Raw genomic sequence first — 23,298 nt, forward strand, 5'->3', positions numbered from 1 at the left:
TTGGCTGTGTATAGGGCATACTGTATATAGCCAGGTGTGAGTGTCTATTTTGGCTGAGCTCTCCCCCTTGCTGCTGGTATGACCAGTTGTCCTGGTATGGCATCCTAAACTGAGAGGTGCTACAGAACCCTGCTCTCCTCACCTCATTAGGACTATCAGCAGGATGGGGGGAGAGGGGTGAGAAAGGGAGAGGAGGAGAGAGGGAACAGTGGGGAGGAAAGCAGGACTAGAGCAAAGCAGAGCAGACCCCTTTCACAAGCAGACACATGTTGCTAATGTATTTGCCATACACCAAAACACACCATACCTCACCCCTTCAAATGACACATCACCACAACACCATACCTCACCCCTTCAAATGACTCTGAAATGACACATCACCACAACACCATACCTCACCCTTCAAATGACACAACACCAAAACACCATACCTCACCCCTTCAAATGACACATCACCACAACACCATACCTCACCCCTTCAAATGACTCAAATGACACATCACCAGAACACCATACCTCACCCCTTCAAATGACTCTGAAATAACACACCCAGAACTAAAAGAAGACCTGAAAGAACAAGGAGTAAAGAGATCCCAAAAATCAATATAGAGAATAAAAAGAAAGCACTTTGGCAATGGAACTGTGTGTGTGTGGGAGAGAGGGAGAGCTAGTGAAATGAATACTATAACTTGTTGAACAGGCTGAGTGTAGGAGCTCACGTCTGGCCAGAAACACAGTTCCTCTATTAGCTACTGCCTGCCATACAGTCCAGCTGTGTCCAGGTGCTACACACACATATACACACATATATACACACACACATATACACACACATATACAAACACACGCACACACAGTCTTGCATTTCTATCCCACACACACACACACACACACACACACACACACACACACACACACACACACACACACACACACACACACACACACACACACACACAGCTGTGGCACAGTCCAGCTGCTTTGCCCGTGTGTTTCGGCGAGCAAACACCTGCTACTGCTCCCAACCCCTGGCAGACACACACACACACACACACACACACGCACACGCACATGCACACGCACAGTGTTTGAGGTTTGTTTCTTCTGGCTCGTGGGGTGGTCTAAGTTTGGGAGTGAGGGAGTGTTTGAGAGAGAGAAAGAGCTGGGCTGTAGTTACATCGTTACAGTACTGTCTCTACTCTGTAATTACATTGGTATAAAACCCTAGTAAAACCAGGGCCATGGGAAAATAGGGGGGCACTGGGGAACTTCTCCAGCGTCCAGCCTGCTCCTCTACCCCTGGCCATACCACTCTATGCCAGGCACTAAGACAGATGCCAGCCGCCTGACCTCTAATGGCTGGCACATGTCAAGTATGTAGGTCTGGGGCACAATGTGGTAGTAATCTATGGTCTACAGACCACGTCAGCTACAGTCCAGCTGTGAAGTAAGTGACTAACCAACATGTGGTCTCGTTGTGGTCCTTTGTATAACGGAACAGGTTTACTGAATGAATGAATGAATGAATGAATGAGTAGAGCACAAATGAACGTAGGTCATGTTGTGATATAGTTGTTGTTTTCTATGACAGAGGAGAACACAGTGGCCTGTCCTCCCTCTCTGTCCTGGCCCAGGTGCCCTGTCCTGGCCCAGATCCTCTGGCCTTGCCCATATCCCCTGGCCTGGTCCAGATTCCCTGTCCTGTACAGATCCCCTGTCCTGTACAGATCCCCTGTCCTGGCCCAGATCCCGTCCTGGCCCAGATTCCGTCCTGGCCCAGATCCCATCCTGGCTCAGATCCTCTGGCCTGGTCCAGATCCCCTGGCCTGGTCCAGATCCCCTGTCCTGGCCCAGATCCCGTCCTGGCCCAGATCCCCTGGCCTGGCCCAGATCCCCTGGCCTGACCCAGATCCCCTGGCCTGACCCAGATCCCCTGGGCCAGATCCCCTGGCCTGACCCAGATCCCCTGGCCTGGCCCAGATCCCCTGGCCTGACCCAGATCCCCTGGCCTGACCCAGATCCTCTGGCCTTGCCCATATCCCCTGGCCTGGTCCAGATTCCCTGTCCTGTACAGATCCCCTGTCCTGTACAGATCCCCTGTCCTGGCCCAGATCCCGTCCTGGCCCAGATCCCATCCTGGCTCAGATCCTCTGGCCTGGTCCAGATCCCCTGGCCTGGCCCAGATCCCCTGGCCTGACCCAGATCCCCTGGCCTGGCCCAGATCCCCTGGCCTGACCCAGATCCCCTGGCCTGACCCAGATCCCCTGGTCTTGCCCAGATCCCCTGGCCTGGCCCAGATCCCCTGGCCTGTACGGACCCAGACTCAAGCAGCTCCAGGCCTAGCATGGGGAACCCCAGCCAGTGGGCTGGCCTCCACACAATACAGACAGACCTCATTCACATAGCACAGCAGCTATTCTCACCCAGCCATTCAGCCTGGCCCTGACTGTACTGGCCTCAATCAACACTGAACAGACCACAATGGGGGAGAATGGGGGGACGGAAAGGAGGGGGAGAACAGGGGATGAGAGCAGGGAGAGAGGAGAGGCCATTCTTGCTGTCCCTTTCCTGAGTCAACACTGCACTCCCAAAACAATGAAAAGGAGGCAGGAGGGAGAGACGGGAGGATATGAGGGGAGGCATGGCCCAGGTCCAAACGCCACAAGTGGTGCATGTCCTGAAAAAATCCCACCATCCCAGGCACAGGGGACAATTATGAGAGGACTGGACACACACAGAACTTGAATGCCGAACCAGGCCCTCCATCTCTCCCCCTAGGATTACCTGTTTTGGTTTCATGGAACACAAAATTGTTCTACCCAGAACCAAAAAGGGTTCTCCTATGGGGCTCTCTCATTTAGATATCTAGATATCATGCTGTCGGGATGTTTTTCAGCGGCAGGGACTGGGAGACTAGTCAGGATCAAGGCAAAGATGAACTGAGCAAAGTACAGAGGGATCCTTGATGAAAACCTGCTCCAGAGCACACAGAACATCCGACTGGAGCAAAGGTTCACCTTCCAACAGGACATTGACCCTAAGCACACAGCCAAGACAACGCAGGAGATCTCTGAAAGTCCTTGAGTGGCCCAGCCAGAGCCCGGACTTGAACCCAATAGAACATCTCTAGAGAGACCTGAAAATATATGTGCAGCAACGTTCCCCATCTAACCCTACAGAACGTGATAGGATCTGCAGAGAAGAATGGGAGAAACTCCCCAAATACAGGTGTGCCAAGCTTGTAGCATCATATCCAAGAAGACTCGAGGCTGTAATCGCTGCCAAAGCTGCTTCAACAAAGTACTGAGTAAAGGGTCTGAATACTTATGTATTTTAGTTTTTGATGATGGAAAAAAACAATTTCATCAATTTTAGAATAAGGCTCTAACATAACAAAATGTGGAAAAAGTCAAGGGGTCTGAATACTTTCCGATGGCACGTACACACTCAAGGCTACACACACTGAGCTATTTCACATGAGACCTTAGAGTCTCAGCATTCATTCAGTTCACACTGAGTTCAACAGACTGTCTCCAACTCTGGCACACTAAAGACACACACACACACACACTCACACACACGAGCCAACTGGACCCACACCCACTGCTGAAAACAGGACACACACACACACACACTATTTCTCACACACATCGACGCCAGACTCAAACACTGATGAAAACAGGACATCAGTGCCAAGTGGACACACACACCCCAGTGCCAACCAACAGGATTGACTGGAACAGTGGGCCAAGGAGACACTGCCCTCTCTGTTCTGTCTCTCTGGACAGGGCAGTCAACTGGGTTCCTACCTGAATAGTGGAGTAGGGGCCAGATAATTTGACAAAACCACTCATATGTTCTATGCTAACACAATGGATTCCAACTTCTACAATCTGTACAGCATTCAAAATTGTCCTGTCAAGATCAAATTCCGGATCATTGACTTTTATTCATTTATATGTGTCTTGTGGTTCTACACTATAAGTAAGAAATAACTCAACACTGAAAACCATTCAATAATAACTCAACATTATAAACATGTATTATACTTTATCTCTGACTGGCTGATTCCTGAGACAGTTAGTAGTGTCGATACACTAACCATGTCCACTTCCACCTGTGTGACCTCTGACCTCTAATGAGCCCAGGTCCACTTCCTCTTTGAGCCCAGGGAGGAGGTCAGGGGTGATTAGGTGCTAACCCCTCAACTACAGACCATTAACACATCAGCCGCAACACCCCCCCTGCCCCCAAACTCTGAAGCAGGACCCTCTTGCTGTCTCCAGTCCGCGGTAAAAATAACTTTCCCCAGCCAAGTCCCGCCCTGGGGGGGTGTCAGATCACCTCAAAGTACTGCAGTAGAACTAGAGCACTACAGCAAATACAATTTAACTAGACTCATTCACTCTTTCCACTCAATGACATTCCATACTTTAAGACAAGGAGAGGGAAAGGGAGGTAATTCAGGGAAAGTGTCATTCTCCCTCCTCTATTTTAGTAACTCCTCCCACTCTTTTTCTGCTAGGGTATTTGTCAGTCAACTGTTTTTCTAAGTTTGCCTTGCGTATTTTGATCCCTCTGGGCTACTGTCTTGTGCAAACATGGTCGATAGTGTGTGTGTGTGTGTGTGTGTGTGTGTGTGTTTTACTATCCTTGAGGGGACCATTTTGCCAGACCCCACAAGGAAAAAGTAGATTTTAGGCTTAAGGGTTAGGGTAACAATTAGGGTTAGAATTAGGGTAAGTGGTTAGGTTTAGCAATTATGGTTAAGTTTAAGGTTAGGGGTTAAAGTTAGGGTTAGGTTAAGGATCAGGATTTTGAATAGGAATCAATTGTTTGGTTCCCACAAGGATAGTAAAACAAACGTGTGTGTATGTGAGTGTATGTGTGTGTGTGTGAGTGTGCGTGCGTGTGTGTGTGCGCGTGTGTATGCGGGCATGTGTGTATGCGTGCATGACATGTGTGTGTGTGTGTGTGTGTGTGTGTGTGAGCGTTCATGACTCTGTGTGTGTGTGCATGTGCAACGAGGGACGGGGGACGGAGGACGGGGGGGGGGGGGGGTCATTCCAGGTAGATCAAAGGCTTTAATTTTCCATGACGGTGGCTGTGGGCAGCACAATCTCCCCCTTTCATAGGGTGGGAGAGGTGTGAGGTATGAGGCTCGCACTATGGTGTCAGGCTGCCTCTGCCTAGCTATAGCCCAGCTAACACAGGAACAGCGGAACAGTGGAGCAGCTGTTAGTGAGGGTGGAGGGATTGAAGGGTGTTCTATTTGGCAGGGGGTATGAGACACCCTCTTTTTGAGTGATGAGGAGTAAAACAGTGAAGACACGGGCAGCGGCGGAGAGAGACGGTTCTAAGGCCTCACAAGGCTGTTGAAATCTGGATGTTTCTAGCTGGATCAGTGCTGGGATCTGGGTCATTTGATATAATGTTATAGAGATATCAGCAGGAATGAAGCATGCACTGCAGGCTAATCTCTATCACACACAGACACACACACCCTGAGCGGTCGACCCCCAGGAGTGTGGTGTCTTCCAGCCTCAGAAAGCTGAATGAAAATCCCCCTTCAGGAGCTGTGAAATATATCCCCAGAAATAGCTGTGGATTCCATCTGAAACGCCAACCAGTCCGTCACTCTGCCAGCTGTCTACTGGAGAATACAGCCTCTCATGGCTCAATCCTAACTTAAGATATGTACTTGGAACTATAATGTTGTCAATAACATCAATATGATTTATGAATAAGATATGCATGTGTATTTTAAGTTGACCCCTAGACTACTTAAAATGCATAACTAGCATCACTTATGTTGACTATAAAAAAATAAAATCATTCAATTGAATGTCATTTATGTGAACTGTAATTTCCTTTATCAATGCCAATGTTGGCTCCGATAATGCGGAGCCAGCCCAGTGTCTGTCAAGCCAAAAGCACAACCCTGTCTGCTGTTTGTGACTATAGAAGTCCTTCTGTCTATGCATTGGTCCAGTGAGTGGGACAGGGGTCTTGTTAGCTGCTCTAGAACAGGGGTTCAAACCTTTTCACTTGGGGAACCCCTTCTAGCATTGGGGAACATCCAGCGAACCAGTGTGTTCAGACTCTAGCAGACTGACAATATGTCAAACAGCCCAGAGGGTTAGTCCTTGTAGGAACCACATCAAAATACCAGACCACAAACCCTAAACACAGGCACACACACACACACACACACACACACACACACACACACACACACACAGGCTCACACAGGCAAACACACACGCACACACACACACACACACACACACACACACACACAGGCTCACACAGGCAAACACACACACACACACACACACACACACACAGGCAAACACACAAAAACACAGGCAAACACACACAGGCTCACAAACATGCATACACACTCAGGTACACAAAACACACATACCAACACACTTACACAAACATAACCTTAGAGTTCCATTCTCTCCACAGAGACAGCCATCCCCTGTGGCCCCCTGGATAATGTAGTATTTCCTGCAGTGACCCTTTATGATGTATTAATGAGAAATGGGATTCCATTCTGCTCTGTTCTCTTTGGCTGAACTACAGATCCCACTAACTCCCCTCCTCTCATCTCCCATATCTGAGACATAAAGTCCTGTCTCACTGCTCCTCTTCGCTGTTTGTCTTTGACTGCCTATTATCTAGTATTTTCCATTCATTCCTTTGTCCTTCCCCTCTGCTCCACTGCTTCCAATGCTCTTACAGTGTACGGGTATCATAAGTCAATACTAGACGTTCATCCACGTCTGAGGACGTCAGGAGATGACGTGGAAATGGACCATTAGGGGCAACAGTGAGCGCTGTTACCTTCAGGTAGGTAAACATCTGCCTCTGGTGCAAAAGGTTGAATGTTCGAATCCAGCGAAAGTTGTTTTAGAGATTTTTGTTTTAGGCCTATCCCAAACCTTAACCCTTACCTTAACCACACAGAGTTAATGCCTAAACTTAACCTTAAACACTTAGAAACTTGACATTTCTAACACCTTCCAAATTTGACATTTGAGAAACATGGACAAACGTCTAATTCTGACATGAGACTGTGAGAGCTTATTGGTATAGGTACCACCTCTACCTTTCTATTTCTGATTACCCCCCCCCCACACACACACACACACACCCAACCTTCCTGTCAACTCCCCACCCCAGACTCCCCCTCTCCCTCCCTCCCTCCCCCTCTCCTCTCAGTAATAAATCTTTGCAGGCGACAGTGTCACGATGCCAGAATGTTTTTCCTGTGACAGCAAATACCTCCTTCACAGGATATGGGCCGTGCAGTGAGAACATACTCTTTCCAAACACACACACACACAGAACACACACACACATTGAAATGTTTACATCACGGCCACATTTACACACATATAGTAACTGACCCCTACATTCATTTCTGAACAGAAACACAGACAGACAGTGGCACACTGATTGAGCTCAGACGCAAAAACCTGTCTCCATTTTTCCTACGGGTCAATGATAATCAGCCACCCAGAACAGAGCCTCAGCAGACCACCATAGAAAGATACACACACACACACATACACACACACACACACACACACACACACACACACACACAGGTGTGTGGGTGATCCCTTGTCATCTCTAGGTTGGCTCCACTGAGTGTAGCAGGACATTGATCATCGTGTCATCTCCTTGACTTTAGTGGCAGACACAACACAACCATACCAGTGACATACTGAGAGTGTTTTCATTTCCTTAGTCGTCTCTATCATACTAATACTAACAAAGTATTATTTTATCCCCACAAGACAAATAGGCTATTTTAATTTCATTCAAATTTGTTCATCAAAATGGCGTGAAATTAGGATGGGATTGGCCCCTTGACCTGAAGCCTGGTTGGTTGGATGTGTATGACTCCAATTAGACATTCTGGTGGTTTAGTGGTGGTCTAGTGGTGGTTTAGTGGTGGTCTAGTGGTGGTCTAGTGGTGGTCTAGTGGTGGTTTAGTGGTGGTCTAGTGGTGGTCTAGTGGTGGTTTAGTGGTGGTCTAGTGGTGGTCTAGTGGTGGTTTAGTTGTGGTCTAGTGGTGGTCTAGTGGTGGTTTAGTGGTGGTCTAGTGGTGGTCTAGTGGTGGTCTAGTGGTGGTCTAGTGGTGGTTTAGTGGTGGTTTAGTGGTGGTGTAGTGGTGGTGTAGTGGTGGTCTAGTGGTGGTTTAGTGGTGGTCTAGTGATTGTTTAGTGGTGGTCTATTGGTGGTCCATTGGTTTTATAGTGGTGGTCTAGTGGTGGTTTAGTGGTGGTCTAGTGGTGGTTTAGTGGTGGTCTATTGGTGGTATAGTGGTGGTCTAGTGGTGGTTTAGTGGTGGTTTAGTGGTGGTTTAGTGGTGGTATAGTGGTGGTCTAGTGGTGGTTTAGTGGTGGTCTAGTGGTGGTCTAGTGGTGGTTTAGTGGTGGTCTAGTGGTGGTTTAGTGGTGGTCTAGTGGTGGTCGAATACAACAGGTGTAGACTTTACATTGAAATGCTTACGAGCCCTTTTCCAACACTGCAGAGTTCAAAAGTAAGACAAATTGAGGTAACGTACATGTAGGTCGGGGTAAAAGTGACTAGGCAATTAGGATAGATCATTAACAGAGTAGCAGCAGCGTGTGTGTGTGTGTGTGTGTGTGTGTGTGTGTGTGTGTGTGTGTGTGTGTGTGTGTGTGTGTGTGTGTGTGTGTGTGTGTTGGAGTCTACTATATTAAACGCAGACAGTAGCAGTAGCAGCTCTCATTTCGTGGACTAATTTAGACCTTATTGAGATCTTAACGAGGAATCGGACAGGAAAACCTAGTTTTAACAAGGTACATTAAATGACACACATGCACATATGCACGCAACACACACACCACAGTGCAGGTACTCATCAGTAGGTGAAGGCAGGTGCATATGCAGAACCCAGCCCCTCCCTCTACTGTTTTACAACGTAACTTGATAATGCCATTCTTAGTGCAAATATCTAAAAATGAAAAAGACCTAGCTAAAAGACAAAGTCAACCCGTTCCTTTGTGGTTCATTTTCTCATCCCTTCTCTACATATTCACCCCACTTTTTTCCCACACTTTCTCCTCCCTCTGCTTTTTAGAGATAAAGGAGGAAGGAGGAGAGAGGGAAGGAGAGGGCAAGAGAGAGCACAGGGGAGAGGGAAGGGGTGAGAAGGAGAGGGGGTGGGGTGGGGTCAGGGGAAGCAGATGGGTTCTCCTCTGGTGACATGAGAGCGATGACAGTTCTTCTCTGGGGCAGATAGCGTCTCACTGGAGGACACGGCACCTGTTTCTCCCAGGCCCCCACCGCCCCCTTTCAGCCCCTCTCACACACACTCAGCCCCTCTAAGCACTTCCTCAGCCATGAGGTCATTGCCTGGCCCAGGCCAAAAACAGCTCTGTCACCTGCACCCCCTCAGACTCCTCAAATATCTCCCATTACCCCCCCACAACACCATTACCCCCCACACCAAGTAAGCCTCATTACCCCCACCCCACACACACCAAGTAAGCCTCATTATCCCCCACACCAAGTAAGCCTCATTACCCCCCCCCACACACACACACCAAGTAAGCCTCATTACCCCCACACACACACCAAGTAAGCCTCATTACCCCCACACCAAGTAAGCCTCATTACCCCCACACCAAGTAAGCCTCATTACCCCCACACCAAATAAGCCTCATTACCCCCACACCAAGTAAGCCTCATTTACCCCCCACACCAAGTAAGCCTGCTCCGAGATTCTGATCTAGCTTTGTCTCTGAGGGTGTGATCTGATATATAGTTACATACCTGATGATCACAGAAAAACAGAGTGGACTAGACAGAGAAAGAGAGAGGTGGAAACTGAGCTGCACTTCCTAATCTCATGACAAATGTATGACCATATTGAAGACACATTTTTCCCTCAGACTACACAGCGCCAAATAATTTGAAAACAAACCCAATTTTGATAAACTTCCATATCTACTGGGTGAAATACCACAGTGTGCCATCACAGCAGTAAGATTTGTGACCTGTTGCCACAAGAAAAGGGCAACCAGTGAAGAACACACACCATTGTAAATACATTAAATACATATTTCTGTTTATTTTCTTCCCCTTTTGGACTTTAACTATTTGCACATCGCTACAACACTGTATATTGTCATAATATGACATTTGAAATGTCTTTATTCTTTTGGAACTTTTGTGAGTGTAATGTTTACTGTTAATTGTTATTGTTTATTTCACTTTGGTTTGTTATCTACTTCACTTACTTTGCAATGTTAACAGGTGTTTTCCCCATGCCAATAAAGCCCTTAAATTGATGCCAATAACGCCCTTAAATTGAGAGAGAGAGAGAGTGAGAGAGAGAGAGAGAGAGAGAGAGAGAGAGAGAGAGAGAGAGAGAGAGAGAGAGAGAGAGAGAGTAAGAGTACAGGACAGCTGAACGACCTCCACGGGTGTTCTTACAACAATAAAATGATTCACACGCAGAGAATGATCATCTTTGATTATGAGGTTGAGCATCTCTCTGTTTCACACTGTAAATATTGCTCTGTTGTAGCATCAATCTAAACATACATTCTTGCAGCATGAGAAAAAGTATTGTGTGATTCCTTCATCAACTCTAGTCCCAACAGTGTACCTTAATGAAGACCTTGTTCCTATCATGTTCCTCTCCCTCTTCTTTTCCTCCTCTCTCCCTCCTCTCAACCTCCTCTCTCCCTCCTCTCTCTCCTCTCTTCCTTCTCCCACCATCATTTCTTCCTCCTCTCTCCCTCCTCTCTTTCTCCTCTCTCCCTCCACTCTACCTCCTCTCTCCCTCCTCTCAACCTCCTCTCCTCTCTCCTCTCTTCCTCCTCTCTTCCTTCTCCCACCATCCTTTCTTCCTCCTCTCTCCCTCCTCTCTCCCTTCTCTCTTCCTTCTCTCTCCTCTCTTCCTTCTCTCCTCTCTCTCCTTCCTCTCTCTCTCCCTCTACTCTTCCTCCACTCTCCATCTGCAGTCCCACTTTAATCACACACTTCAACTAACAGCTAACACATCTGACTCCAATAATCAACTAATCATGATCTTCATTTTAGAATGCAATTAGTTTCATCAGTTGTGTTTGCTAGGGATGGGGGAAAAGCGTGACACCCCAGAGGACTGGAGTTGCCCATCCCTGCTCTAGAGGTTACTTCAGTAGGTGGTTTTCACAGTGCTATATGACCCGACGAAGATCCAACTCAAAAACATTGTCTTTTTGTGCGTCTGATTATATCACCATGGGAGCCTACCAGAGTTGCAGACATAGCTTTTTCTTTGATACATTCATCTCGGTAGCAGTTGTGTAATTAGTAGCAACAGCAACTGCTGCTGTGGCCTCCGTGGAACAAGGTCTATCGCTACAAGTTCATCTACAAGACCTATTCTCCTTTTTCCACTCATTTATTCATGAGAGTGTAGAGGTCTGGGTCTGTGAAGACCTCCATCTGGACCACATAGACTGGACTTCCAGGAACAGTAACAGCAGCACTGAATCAGCCACTGCATGATTACACACACACACACACACACACACACACACACTACAGTAAGACTGACACATGACTGGATGAGTCTAGCCTCCACTCTATATTTACACTGGATAGAGCAGGATTTATTCAACAGACATGATCATTACACCACACTGTCTAATAGAGGGTTCACAGCTGTTCCTGACACAGAGGAAACTCTTATTATCATTAGTGGATATCAGCCGTATCTAGTTGATCTGATACAGGATACAATCTGTAGTAGCCTCGCACACACACACACACACACACACACAGCACTAACGTATGGAATCCTGTATACAGCAAAACAAAAACAAACAGACTTGGCCAGAAACACACACATGTAAACACACAAGAAGAAAACGAGGCCAGTCGTGGCCTTGAAATCCCCCCAGTCTTTCTGTGTTGTTTACTGTTAGAGTTCTGATCCAAATGTTTGTTTTTCTAACGACGGGCTCCGATGCTGTACGGATCCCCTGCTAACACTGCTCACTCCCCTGCCAGTCAGAGAGCTAAAGGAACACACACACACACACACACACACAACCATAACACTCGAGAACACACCAACTCTCACTTCTCCCTGTTTCAGAGCAGCTTTCTCATAATGGGGGAGAATAGCAATAACAGCCGTGAACACTGGTCCATAATAAACCCCACCTACACACACAGACAGAGACGAGCGCACTTAATTATTATACGACTGAAATCATCCACAAACATCAAGTTAGGTTACACAAACCAATAGCTAACAGACATGAACAAGCACACAATCTACTGAAAAGGATGCATACTACACCACTAAAATATACAACACACCCACAATAGTCAACTTTGAGCATCAAACATCTGCACACTTCCTGGAAACCCCTGTGGCTCAGCCGAGAAGCATGGTGCTGCGGACCGCATATAAACTGAAGTGAAAAGACCCAAACCTGTGTCTTACCTTGTGTCTGAGGCGTGATGTAGGGGGAGGTGACTCTGTCCTCCCGTCTCCCTGTCCCTCCCCGTCCCTGTCTCTCTCCTGCTGCATGCTCTGTCCCGCCAGCACCATGGACTTACATTCAACACACGAGCCAATCACCAGCTTCCTCCCATCATCCACGAGAAGGGTGCGGCGCCCGCGTGGGGCGTACAGGAACACAGGGAGCCTGGCCACTGTGACCGCACACAGCCCCCCCTGACGCCTCTGCTCCTGTCTGCAGAAGAAACACACAAAGGCCTCGCAGCTGTACTGTCTGGCCCAGGGAGAGCTGGCCGGCTGGGGGGTGGAGGAGGCTGGGCCTGGGGCTGTAGAGCTGGAGGTGGCAGAACCCTGGCTCTCATGTTGAGCCCACTGGGCATGCAGGTCGTGATAGCAGAGGGCACAGGCTGACACCAGGCCGGTGGCGTCGGCAGGTTTGGCGCGGGGAGCGGGGGGGTGGATGGTGAGGAAGGGAAAGAAGGGCTCTCTCTCTCCACAGCGCCCGGGAGGGTTGACATGGAGTTGGAACTCCCCCCCGACCCCTAGCTCTGCCCCACACAGGTAACACACTGATACAGACGCACCATGGCCAGAGGAAGAGGAGGACACCCCCTTTTGGGAATGGGCCAGTCCGGCTCCCCCCGTGGCCAGCGCTGCGTGGTACCTCCCTAGGAAGGAGGTGACAGAGGTGATGAGGTCCTCACTGAGGCTGAGGCGGTACGCCCCCCAGATCTCCTCCAGGATGGTGTAGCATGGAGGACAGCAGTGCACCCGGCCGTTCCTCACTCCCTGGGCACCAGGCGGGCACGGCAGCAGGTTGATGAAGGGGAAATACATGGCACCGCGGGCTTTGCCCACGCCGGCCCGTGCATATGCCACCCTCACATCCCGCCCGCACTCCTGGCCACAGAGGAAACAGGCCTCACATGAAGCCTGAGACTTAGGTAGGCGGTCCGGGGGCTCTGAGGGGTGCCTTTCCTGGGGAGTGAGGTAGGGAGGGTGGCCCGAGGCTGGTGCAGGTGTGGAGGAGCCCTGGTTGAGGGGGACCACGTAGAGGCGCTGGAGAACGGGCACGTCAGCCAGCTGGAAGCCCTGCCACTGCTGCATGAGGGAGGTGTGGCAGCTGGCACAGACCAGGGTGGTGCCCCCCGGGGTGAGGGGCATGGCGCCAGGGGGAGGGCTGTGTAACCACAGGAAGGGGAAGAAGGGCTCGCTGGCTGCCCTCTCCTGCTTCTGCACAGACACACGGAACCTCCCGCCCTGCCACATCCCGCTGCCACAGATGTAACACACACACTCCTCGGGACTGGTACTCCTGTTGGCACCACCACTGGCGCCACTCTGGGGCATGGCAATGACCCTCCCGGCAGCGTCCCTGGGTGGTCTCAGCAGGGCCAATACCCTCTCTCTGCTGCTGCCAGCTGCTTCAAACAACTCGCGGTCGTCGTCACTGGTAATATTGATCTCATGGTCGTTGTCAGAGTTGTCAGAGGCTGTAAACCTACCCGGAACACTTTCTCTAGGTGCTGCTGCGTCGCGCCTAGAGGTGACAGTGGTGCCAATGGGTGATAGCACGTCGGCAGCGTCAGCGAGATCCTCTCCTTTCTGGTGGAATATGAGGGAGGGATGCCTGGTTAAACTACAGCTGCTGTCAGCAGCGCGTTGGAGAGGGCGCGGGTCAGCGTGTCTGACATTCCCCTCCGCTAGCCACTGCCTGTTGCGCATAATGATCCCGTTGTCCTGCACAGGTGTGTCGACGTGAGAGCTGTCATAGTATCTCTGGGACACAATCTCTTGGGACAGAGATACTGATGATTGAGAGACATGATTCATAATTTTAGCACCGCGCCTGGGCGGCATGGCACTATCCGATTTCGGCGAGTCCTGTGCCTGGTAGACACCAACCGGATAGCGGATAGCCCGTTGAGAGTCAGGGCTGTTTTTAACACTGATAACACTGTTGTTGTTCTTCCTGCCACCGTCTCTGGGAGTTTTGCTGCTGTTGGCAGATGTTTTGTACTTCTCCTTGCTCACACCGGCGCGGTCTACTAAATCCAGTTCTTGGTCTGACATGTTCTCGTTTTCCGAGAAAGAGGAGAAATCTGACTCGTTCCCGTCGTAATTCTGGCTGCTGACACTGATTCTCCTCTCCAGGTCATAGGAGATGTTCCACTCCTGTGGTATACGCCGAGAGTCGCACTGGTACGGCCTCTTCAGCCAGTACATACGCTTCTCTATGGGTGTCCTAGTCCGCTCGAATGAGTTCCACTGCTCCCCCAGAAAACAGTGGCACACGGCGCACACCGTAGCGTGTCCATCCGGGCTGACTTCACATGCCCCTGGCGCTGGCTCTTGGTTTTGTAAAAACGGGAAAAACGGACCATTCTCTTTCGGATATTTCACTTGTAATCTCAATTCTTTTCCGGGCGAAACGCCGCTTCCACAAATAAAACAGTGAACCAATCCTATCCCATTCCGATCAGCCCTGGAAGTGTTGCCATGCGATGGGCTCTCGTCCCCGGGCATTATTGCAGCCATGAATCGGTGTTTCCGAGATATCGGTATTAAATCCTTGTCACGGGGGTCATTCATAGTTCTAAAAACACCCCAGACTACATGACATAATACCAAAAGCGCAATTCATTCTAACAAACTCATACCTTCTTTACAAAAGTAGGCTATGCAACAAGACAGCGTATCGCGTTCAGCCTACTCACGGTGAATAGATAGCCGATAGCCCATTGAAACAGCAGCACTACAGAACAGGCAGCGAACCGTAGGCTAAATTCCTGGCTCTCAAGTATTCCGTTAGAGATAATCTATTCAAACCGTCCATGAAACATTGAGCAGTAACGCAGTGTCTCCAGTCCGCAGTATAGGACAGCTAACCCGATGGTAATGTGAGAAGAAAACTCTTGTTAGAATCACGGGTCACCTCTCCTACGAACTTTCCTGCGCTCTGAAAACTTTGGCTGTTAACTCGCTCGCACTGTACACAGCGCCATCTCCAATTCACTGGATCAGTTTTCAGATACCCTCGCCGCTGCTCCCCCATATTCAAACCTTCTCAGCAGAACTAACTGATAAAATAGGGTCTCATTCTTTTTATCCAAATTACGTATCTGTTGAAGAAAAAGTTCAACGTAATCATACGTTATCAAGCAATACTGTGTAGGCCTATTGATGTTCAGATCCAGTGTGATTAGAATAGCCCTAGCTTATAATTAGAGTAGGTATTGGTTTTAAACTGATATACCCCTAATAACATTTTCACACGTAATGCATAGACGCCATTATTGATATATGGAAATATTTTACGCACATTGAAATTACACACGCCAGAAACCAGGTTACATATTGCATTGCACGACTTCCCATGTAAAAGCTGCCATGTAAATATACACTTTATGCTAAATGTTACAAACTATTCATTTAATTACAATAGGTTGTATCGCCATAATAAACAGCCAGAAGAATTTACAAGAGAAAGACAAAACTTGTAAGGCAGCAGGATCCTGAGGTGAACAATGTGTGCCATTGTTCAAGCATTTGTGAGAGCTGTGCAAGATGCATGGCACATTGAAACAGAATCTGTATCTGTTCTTAAAACAGAATCATTATAATAACCACAGGCAGTCAAAATCTTGAAAACATTTATCTGAAATATGTTTGCTTCTTCCAATTCTCCCCAATGTTTCTTTCATTGCAGGAATAAGTGGTGCAGCTCAAACAGAATGGCTCTTGTATTTTGTCTATGGCTGTTAGCTGTATTGTACAGTTCCCACTTGTCCTGGATCCTCAGGGGACAGCTGTGGGGTGCAGCCCCACTAGCCACACCTGTTTTGGGGATTAAGTTCAGCCTAGCCCCCCTCTATACTGCATGGATGGAAGACCTTGACAGGGACCACACAGTCTGGTGTCAGACAAGCTCCTTCAGATCTCAGCAAGCAATGTGCAGGACTAATTCACATTCACAGAGATAAAAACAATCATCATGAACACACACACATGGATGAAGAGAACATGTTGTATGTGGAGCAGTTCAGTAAGTTGGAACGCAGCCAACGGATGCCACACTGCAACAAAAGGCTAAAAGGACTTTGAGACATGAAAGTACATGCGCAAGCACACACACGCACGCACGCACACACGCACGCACGCACACACACACACACACACACACACACACACACACACACACACACACACACACACACACACACACACACACACACACACACACACACACACAGAGAGAGCTCTTTCTCTCTCTCTCTCTCTCTCTCTCTCTCTCTCTCTCTCTCTCACACACACACACACACACACACACACACACACACACACACACCTTCGGACTCCCCAGTGCAAACCAGTTAACTCAAACTCACACCAGTGTAGCATAATAACAATAACACACATAAACAGTAACGACAGTCAATCCAGCTGTGTGTCTGTAACTAGCCTACATTGTGCTCCTGTAAGCAGTCACAGTCCTATCATCCCCTCATCTCTTTAAGAGCCACCCTGAGGCTGCTTCCCTTCTCCATTAATCTTAATGACACCACTGTGCTTCTCTCTTTGTCTGCCTCCCTGTTCTGCTCCAGCTTCTCCAACTTGGCAACACATCCAGCTCTTACTCTGACACACCAGATATTCTCTCTTTGTCTGCCTCCTTGTTCTGCTCCAGCTTCTCCAACATGGCAACACATCCAGCTCTTACTCTGACACACCAGATATTCTCTCTTTGTCTGCCTCCTTGTTCTGCTCCAGCTTCTCCAACATGGCAACACATCCAGCTCTTACTCTGACACACCAGATATTCTCTCTTTGTCTGCCTCCTTGTTCTGCTCCAGCTTCTCCAACATGGCAACACATCAAGCTCTTACTCTGACACACCAGATATTCTCTCTTTCTGACTTCCTGTTCGGCTCCATCTTCTCCAACATGGCAACACATCCAGCTCTTACTCTGACACACCAGATCTTCTCTCTTTCTGAATTCATGTTCTGCTCCATCTTCTCCAACCTGGCAACACATCCAGCTCTTAATCTGACACACCAGATATTCTCTCTTTGTCTGCCTCCTTGTTCTGCTCCAGCTTCTCCAACATGGCAACACTTCCAGCTCTTACTCTGACACACCAGATCTTCTCTCTTTCTGACTTCCTGTTCGGCTCCATCTTCTCCAACATGGCAACACATCCAGCTCTTACTCTGACACACCAGATCGTCTCTCTTTCTGACTTCCTGTTCTTCTAAATCTTTCCCAACCTGGCAACCCAACCAGATATTAATAATCACACCACAGTGCATCTCTCTGAGTGACTGGCTGTCTCCCAGTCATTTGGAAGACATCTCCCTCCCGGGTTCTGCTTGCTTCCCTCCAAACTGGCAACCAACTGGTCGGAATGACACCCCAGCTCCTCTGTGACTGCCTCCCTGTCCCACAGACATGACTCCCTGTTCCGCTCACTTCCCTCCAACATGGCAAAAGAGTTGTGTCAGTGAACAGAGGCTCTGTGGTTTGGAAGTCGTTTGCTTCCCTGCTGAAGCCTTCCCACGAGGAAAAGTGTGTGTGTTTGTGTGTGTACACAGTAATGACTGTCAATCAATTATGCACATTGAAATTACACACGCCACAAATGAACCACAAGGAAAAGTGTATGTGTGTTTTCCCTACCACAGACCCTAAGAAGACAGGTGGGAATATGTAGAACAGGAGGAGTCCGTTCTAACTCAACATTCTCTCACGGAGCTGTGACATGATTCGTTAACTGTGAGTGTTCATCTTCCTCTCTGCTCTCTGTTAGGAAGCTCCCAGAGAGACACTGCAGAATGACATCATCATCTTTTAATATACATTCATTGATTCGTTATTAATTTATTAGTTATTTCATTCATTTATTTATTCACTCACTCTATCCAACAGGGTTGGGGGTCAATTCCATCTTAATTCCAGTCAATTCAGGAAGCACACTAAAATAAAAATTCTCTTCAATGCTTTTCAATTAGGGTTTTTTCACTTTCTGAATTGACTGGTATTGAAATGGAATTGAACCCAACCCTGTTATCCAGTACCACTCAATCTCATTTATACATGCATTCATTCATTTGTTAATTCATTGAAATATTCTATTTGTTTTTCACTAACTCATTCATTCGCTTCTTGCCATTCCCTCAAAAACTAGCAGGTGGATATTTATTGTCATTAATCTTGCCCTGGAGGCAGAACTAAGTGATTTCTGCTAGATGGGCCAGCTGGAAAGTCAACATTGGCTATATTGTAAAAATGTATGAAAACAAAAATGTACTTTTTGGTCCTAATTTAAGGTTAGGGTTAGGCATTAAAGTTAGCAGTGTGGTTAAGGTTAGGGTTAAGGTTAGGTTTAAGGTCAGATTTTATGACTTTGTGGCTGTGTAATCTAGTGACCACTCCTCGAAGATGGGTCCAGGGCAAGATTCATGACAATACAGTGCCTTCAGAAAGTATTCATGCCCCTTGACTTATTCCACAATACATGAACATTTACATAAGTATTCACACCCCTATGTCAATGCATGTTAGAATCACCTTTGGCAGTGATTACAGCTGTGTGTCTTTCTGGGTAAGTCTCTAAGAGCTTTGCACAATATCTTCACTTTATTCTTCAAGCCCTGTCAAGTTAGTTGTTGATCATTGCTAGACAGCCATTTTCAAGTCTTGCCATAGATTTTCAAGCTGATGTAAGTCAAAACGCTAACCAGGCCACTCAGGAACACCTCTAGTGTATATTTAGCCTTATTATTTCCCTGCTGAAAGGTGAATTCACCTCCCAGTGTCTCATGGAGAGCAGACTGAACCAAGTTTTCCTCTAGGATTTTCCCTGTGCTTAGTGGCATTCTTATTCTTTTTTATCATGAAAAACTCCCTAGTCCTGATTACAAGCATACCCATTACGTGATGCAGCCACCACTATGCTTGAAGAGTAATGCGTTGTATTGGATTTGCCCCAAACATAACACTTTGTATTCAGGACAAAAACTGAATTGCTTTGCCACATTATTTGCAGTATTACTTTAGTGCCTTGTTGCAAACTGGATGTATGTTTTGGAATATTTTTATTCTGTAAAGCCTTCCATCTTTTCACTCTGTCAATTATGTTAGTGTTGTTGAGTAAATACAATGTTGTTGATTCATCCACAGTTTTCTCCTATCACAGCCATTAAACTCTGTAACTGTTTTAAAGTCAGCTTTGGCCTCATGATGAAACTCCTGAGCGGTTTCTTTCCTCTACGGCAACTGAGTTAAGAGGGACGCTTGTATATTTGTAGTGATTGGGTGTATTGATAGCAATAATTTCACAATGCTCAAAGGGATATTCAATGTCTTCTTTTTGTTGTTGTTGACCCATCTACCAATAGGTGCCCTTCTTAATGAGGCATTGGAAAACCTCTTTGTGGCTGAATCTGTGTTTTAAATTCACTGCTCGACCAGGGACCTTACAGATATTTGTTAACCACTATTATTGCAACTTTGCAACTTACTGTATTATGTGACTTGGTAAACACATTTTTACCCCTGAACTTATTTAGGCCATAACAAAGGGGTTGGATACTTAATGACTCAAAACATTTCAGCTTCTTAATTTTTTTATAATTTGTAAAAAAAAATCTAAAAACATAATTCCACTTTAACATCATGGGATATTATGTGGAGGCAAGTGACACAAAATCTCAATTTAATACATTTTAAATTCAGGCTGTAACACAACAAAATGTGAAAAAGGTCAAGGGGTGTCAATACTTTCTGAATTCTACTGTTTTCTAGTCAATGCCACTCTGACATTGCTCATCCTAATATTTATATATTTCTTAATTCCATTCTTTTACTTTTAGATTTGTGTGTATTGTTGTGAATTGTTAGATACTACTGCGCTGTTGGTGCTAGGAACACAAGCATTTCGCTACCTCGCAATAACATCTGCTAAATATGTGTATGCGACCAATAACATTTGATTTGATTTGATGACACTGTAAATGCCAACCTGCCGAAAACTGTCTGCCACATCACCCCCAAGTGTCAAAGCTTGAGAACTACACCTCCTTCTCCTCTTCTAGGAAATGACCCCTTTCAGGTCCAGACATTATGGAAACCGCAACACACGCCCTGCCCATGGCTGTGACGTTTACACAGCACACACAGACACTGCAGCTAAACTATGCTAGACTGTAATCATCTGGGGTGATTGCCAAAACGCTGTGGGGTTCATGCATATCTTTGTGTTGTGAGTGTGTATGAGAAATTGTGTGTGCGCATGCGTGCATATAACTACATACCTGAATGTGTATGTGGGTGATTGAAAGTGATGTGTGAAACGAGCTTTCTCTGTTCAGGTCTCCTGGGTGTACTCTAGTCTACTCTCTAGCCATACTGTACACTGTTTGCTATGGAAATATCCTCCCTGCTAGCCCGCTAGGCTGGCTATCTGAAAAGTCTGGCTTTCACTGGAGAAGCAGGGTGTGGTGGGGCAGGAGGGCTGGGAGGGCGAAGGAGGGTAGACGGAACTGGGCGATGAGGGGATGAGGGGAGATGGAGGTTTGAATAAAATTATTCTGTTGAACACGTCCGTCCAGTGAGAGCTGTGTGAGGGGGAGGTGATGACAGGGGCAGGACAGAGGGAGTTTGGACCTGTGTGTGTGTGTGTGTGTGTGTGTGTGTGTGTGTGTGTGTGTGTGTGTGTGTGTGTGTGTGTGTGTGTGTGTGTGTGCGTGCGTGCGTGCGTGCGTGCGTGCGTGTTTGTATTATGTGTCAGCTTTGAATATGTCTGCAGAATCTTGAATACTCTCTCCCTATCCTACAATTTCTATCTCCATCTCACACACACACTTAGAAACACACATACACAAACTCTGACCCCCTATCACACAGCGGCATAGATCTCCACACATGCCGATCCATTCCTATAGATAGACACACACATACACTGACGCCTAGCATCCCGTCAGCACTGTCTGGGTCAGTGTGGATGTTACCTGGCCAGGGTCTGAACACGCTCGCTGCCGACAGCACACACACAATGCCCTGCTTGTCTCTGCAGCTCAGAGGTATTAAAGACATATCTTGTTCTATGTCTGCTTCCCTGTGTGTGTGTGTGTGTGTGTGTGTGTGTGTGTGTGTGTGTGTGTGTGTGTGTGTGTGTGTGTGTGTGTGTGTGTGTGTGTGTGTGTGTGTGTGTGTGTGTGTGTGTGTGTGTGTGTGTGTGTGTGTGTGTGTGTGTGAGTGCGTGCGTGCGTGCGTGCATGCGATTTTTCCTGGCCAGGCCTGAGTATTCTGTGATTTAATGAGACCTCAGTGAGGGCTCAGTAAGATTTACATAGCAGATAAAACCAGACCAGTAAATACTGTAGGACTGACTGTAGTTGATTTACTGTATTTAACTGGACGAGATTTACCAACTGGACATTCGGTGAAAAATCCTCTCTTCTTCATTCACAAAACAGAAGACACACATCAAATCTGGACGTGTGTGTGTTCACGTATATTGAGAGCTGTGTATATGTACCACACTTTATATACACACTGTATTACTATGAGTATGTGTGTGAGTACAACTATTGGGTCATTTTATAGTGCATATGGGTGTGAGAGTCATATCCAGATGGAGATGTGTGTGTACAGTATGACGTGTGTTATTTGATACCGTATGTGTGTATGCTGTACACTGTTTCTGCGTCCACATAGAGGCATTACTCTTCTGTTCCACCCCAAGACTCCCTGCTTCACCAGACAGACTCATGGGAACTGGATGTGTCAGTCTGAGAAAGAGATAGAGAGAGAGAGAGAGAGGGGAGGGAGAGAGGGTGTTCTTTGCATGCAACTCAGCATTCTTTGTCCTCCAAACACGACGAGTTGAGTTTTTACCAAAAAGTTATATTTTGGTTTCATCTGACCATATGACATTCTCCCAATCCTCTTCTGGATCATCCAAATGCTCTCTAACAAACTTCAGACGGGCCTGGACATGTACTGGCTTAAGCATGGGGACACGTCTGGCACTGCAGGATTTGAGTCCCTGACGGCGTAGTGTGTTACTGATGGTAGGCTTTGTTACTTTGGTCCCAGCTCTTTGGTCTTGGCCATAGTGGAGTTTGGAGTGTGACTGTTTGAGGTTGTGGACAGGTGTCTTTTATACTGATAACAAGTTCAAACAGGTGCCATTAATACAGGTAACGAGTGGAGGATAGAGGAGCCTCTTAAAGAAGAAGTCTGTGAGAGCCAGAAATCTTGCTTGTTTGTAGGTCACCAAATACTTATTTTCCACCATAATTTGCTAATAAATTCATTAAAATGATTTTCTGGATTTTTCTTCTCATTTTGTCTGTCATAGTTGAAGTGTACCCATGATGAAAGGCCTCTCTCATCTTTTTAAGTGGGAGAACTTGCACAATTGATGGCTGACTAACTACTTTTTTGCCCCACTGTATATGGAGAGACATGTTTCTAAAAGCACTAAGTCCTATGTTCTGTTCCCAGTGGAAATGTAATTGTTTGAGAAAAATGCACAGTGTTCAAGTGTGTGTGCGTGCGTTCATGCATACTCTCCCTCTCATCTCTCCTGTGTGGTATAGCAGGCGTCCCTGACCTAGAACCACGGGTTGGGAGCCACAGGTGCTATGGCAACAGGCCCGTGTGATGGGGCTGATGGGAGCTGTGTTCCAGGCACAACCTGTATGTGTTCAGAGCCAGAAGGGGACATGGGAAAGACATAAACACCTTCACTCCCCTCTGCCTGAGCCAACATGGACGCC

At 47.2% G+C, this 23,298-nt stretch overlaps 1 protein-coding gene across 1 annotated transcript in view; it reads right to left on the reverse strand.

Moving 5' to 3' along the window:
• Positions 1 to 15,434, reverse strand: part of LOC115124129 (genetic suppressor element 1-like) — a 464,233-nt gene extending 448,799 nt beyond the window's left edge. Inside the window, 1 exon segment of the mRNA XM_065011982.1 lies at positions 12,494 to 15,434. Within this exon segment, the coding sequence (XP_064868054.1) occupies positions 12,494 to 15,103 (2,610 nt within the window). The 5' untranslated portion in view covers positions 15,104 to 15,434.
• Positions 15,435 to 23,298: the final 7,864 nt, after the last annotated feature.

Source organism: Oncorhynchus nerka, linkage group LG27 (genome assembly GCF_034236695.1).
Source record: "Oncorhynchus nerka isolate Pitt River linkage group LG27, Oner_Uvic_2.0, whole genome shotgun sequence".
NCBI classification, from domain to species: domain Eukaryota; kingdom Metazoa; phylum Chordata; class Actinopteri; order Salmoniformes; family Salmonidae; genus Oncorhynchus; species Oncorhynchus nerka.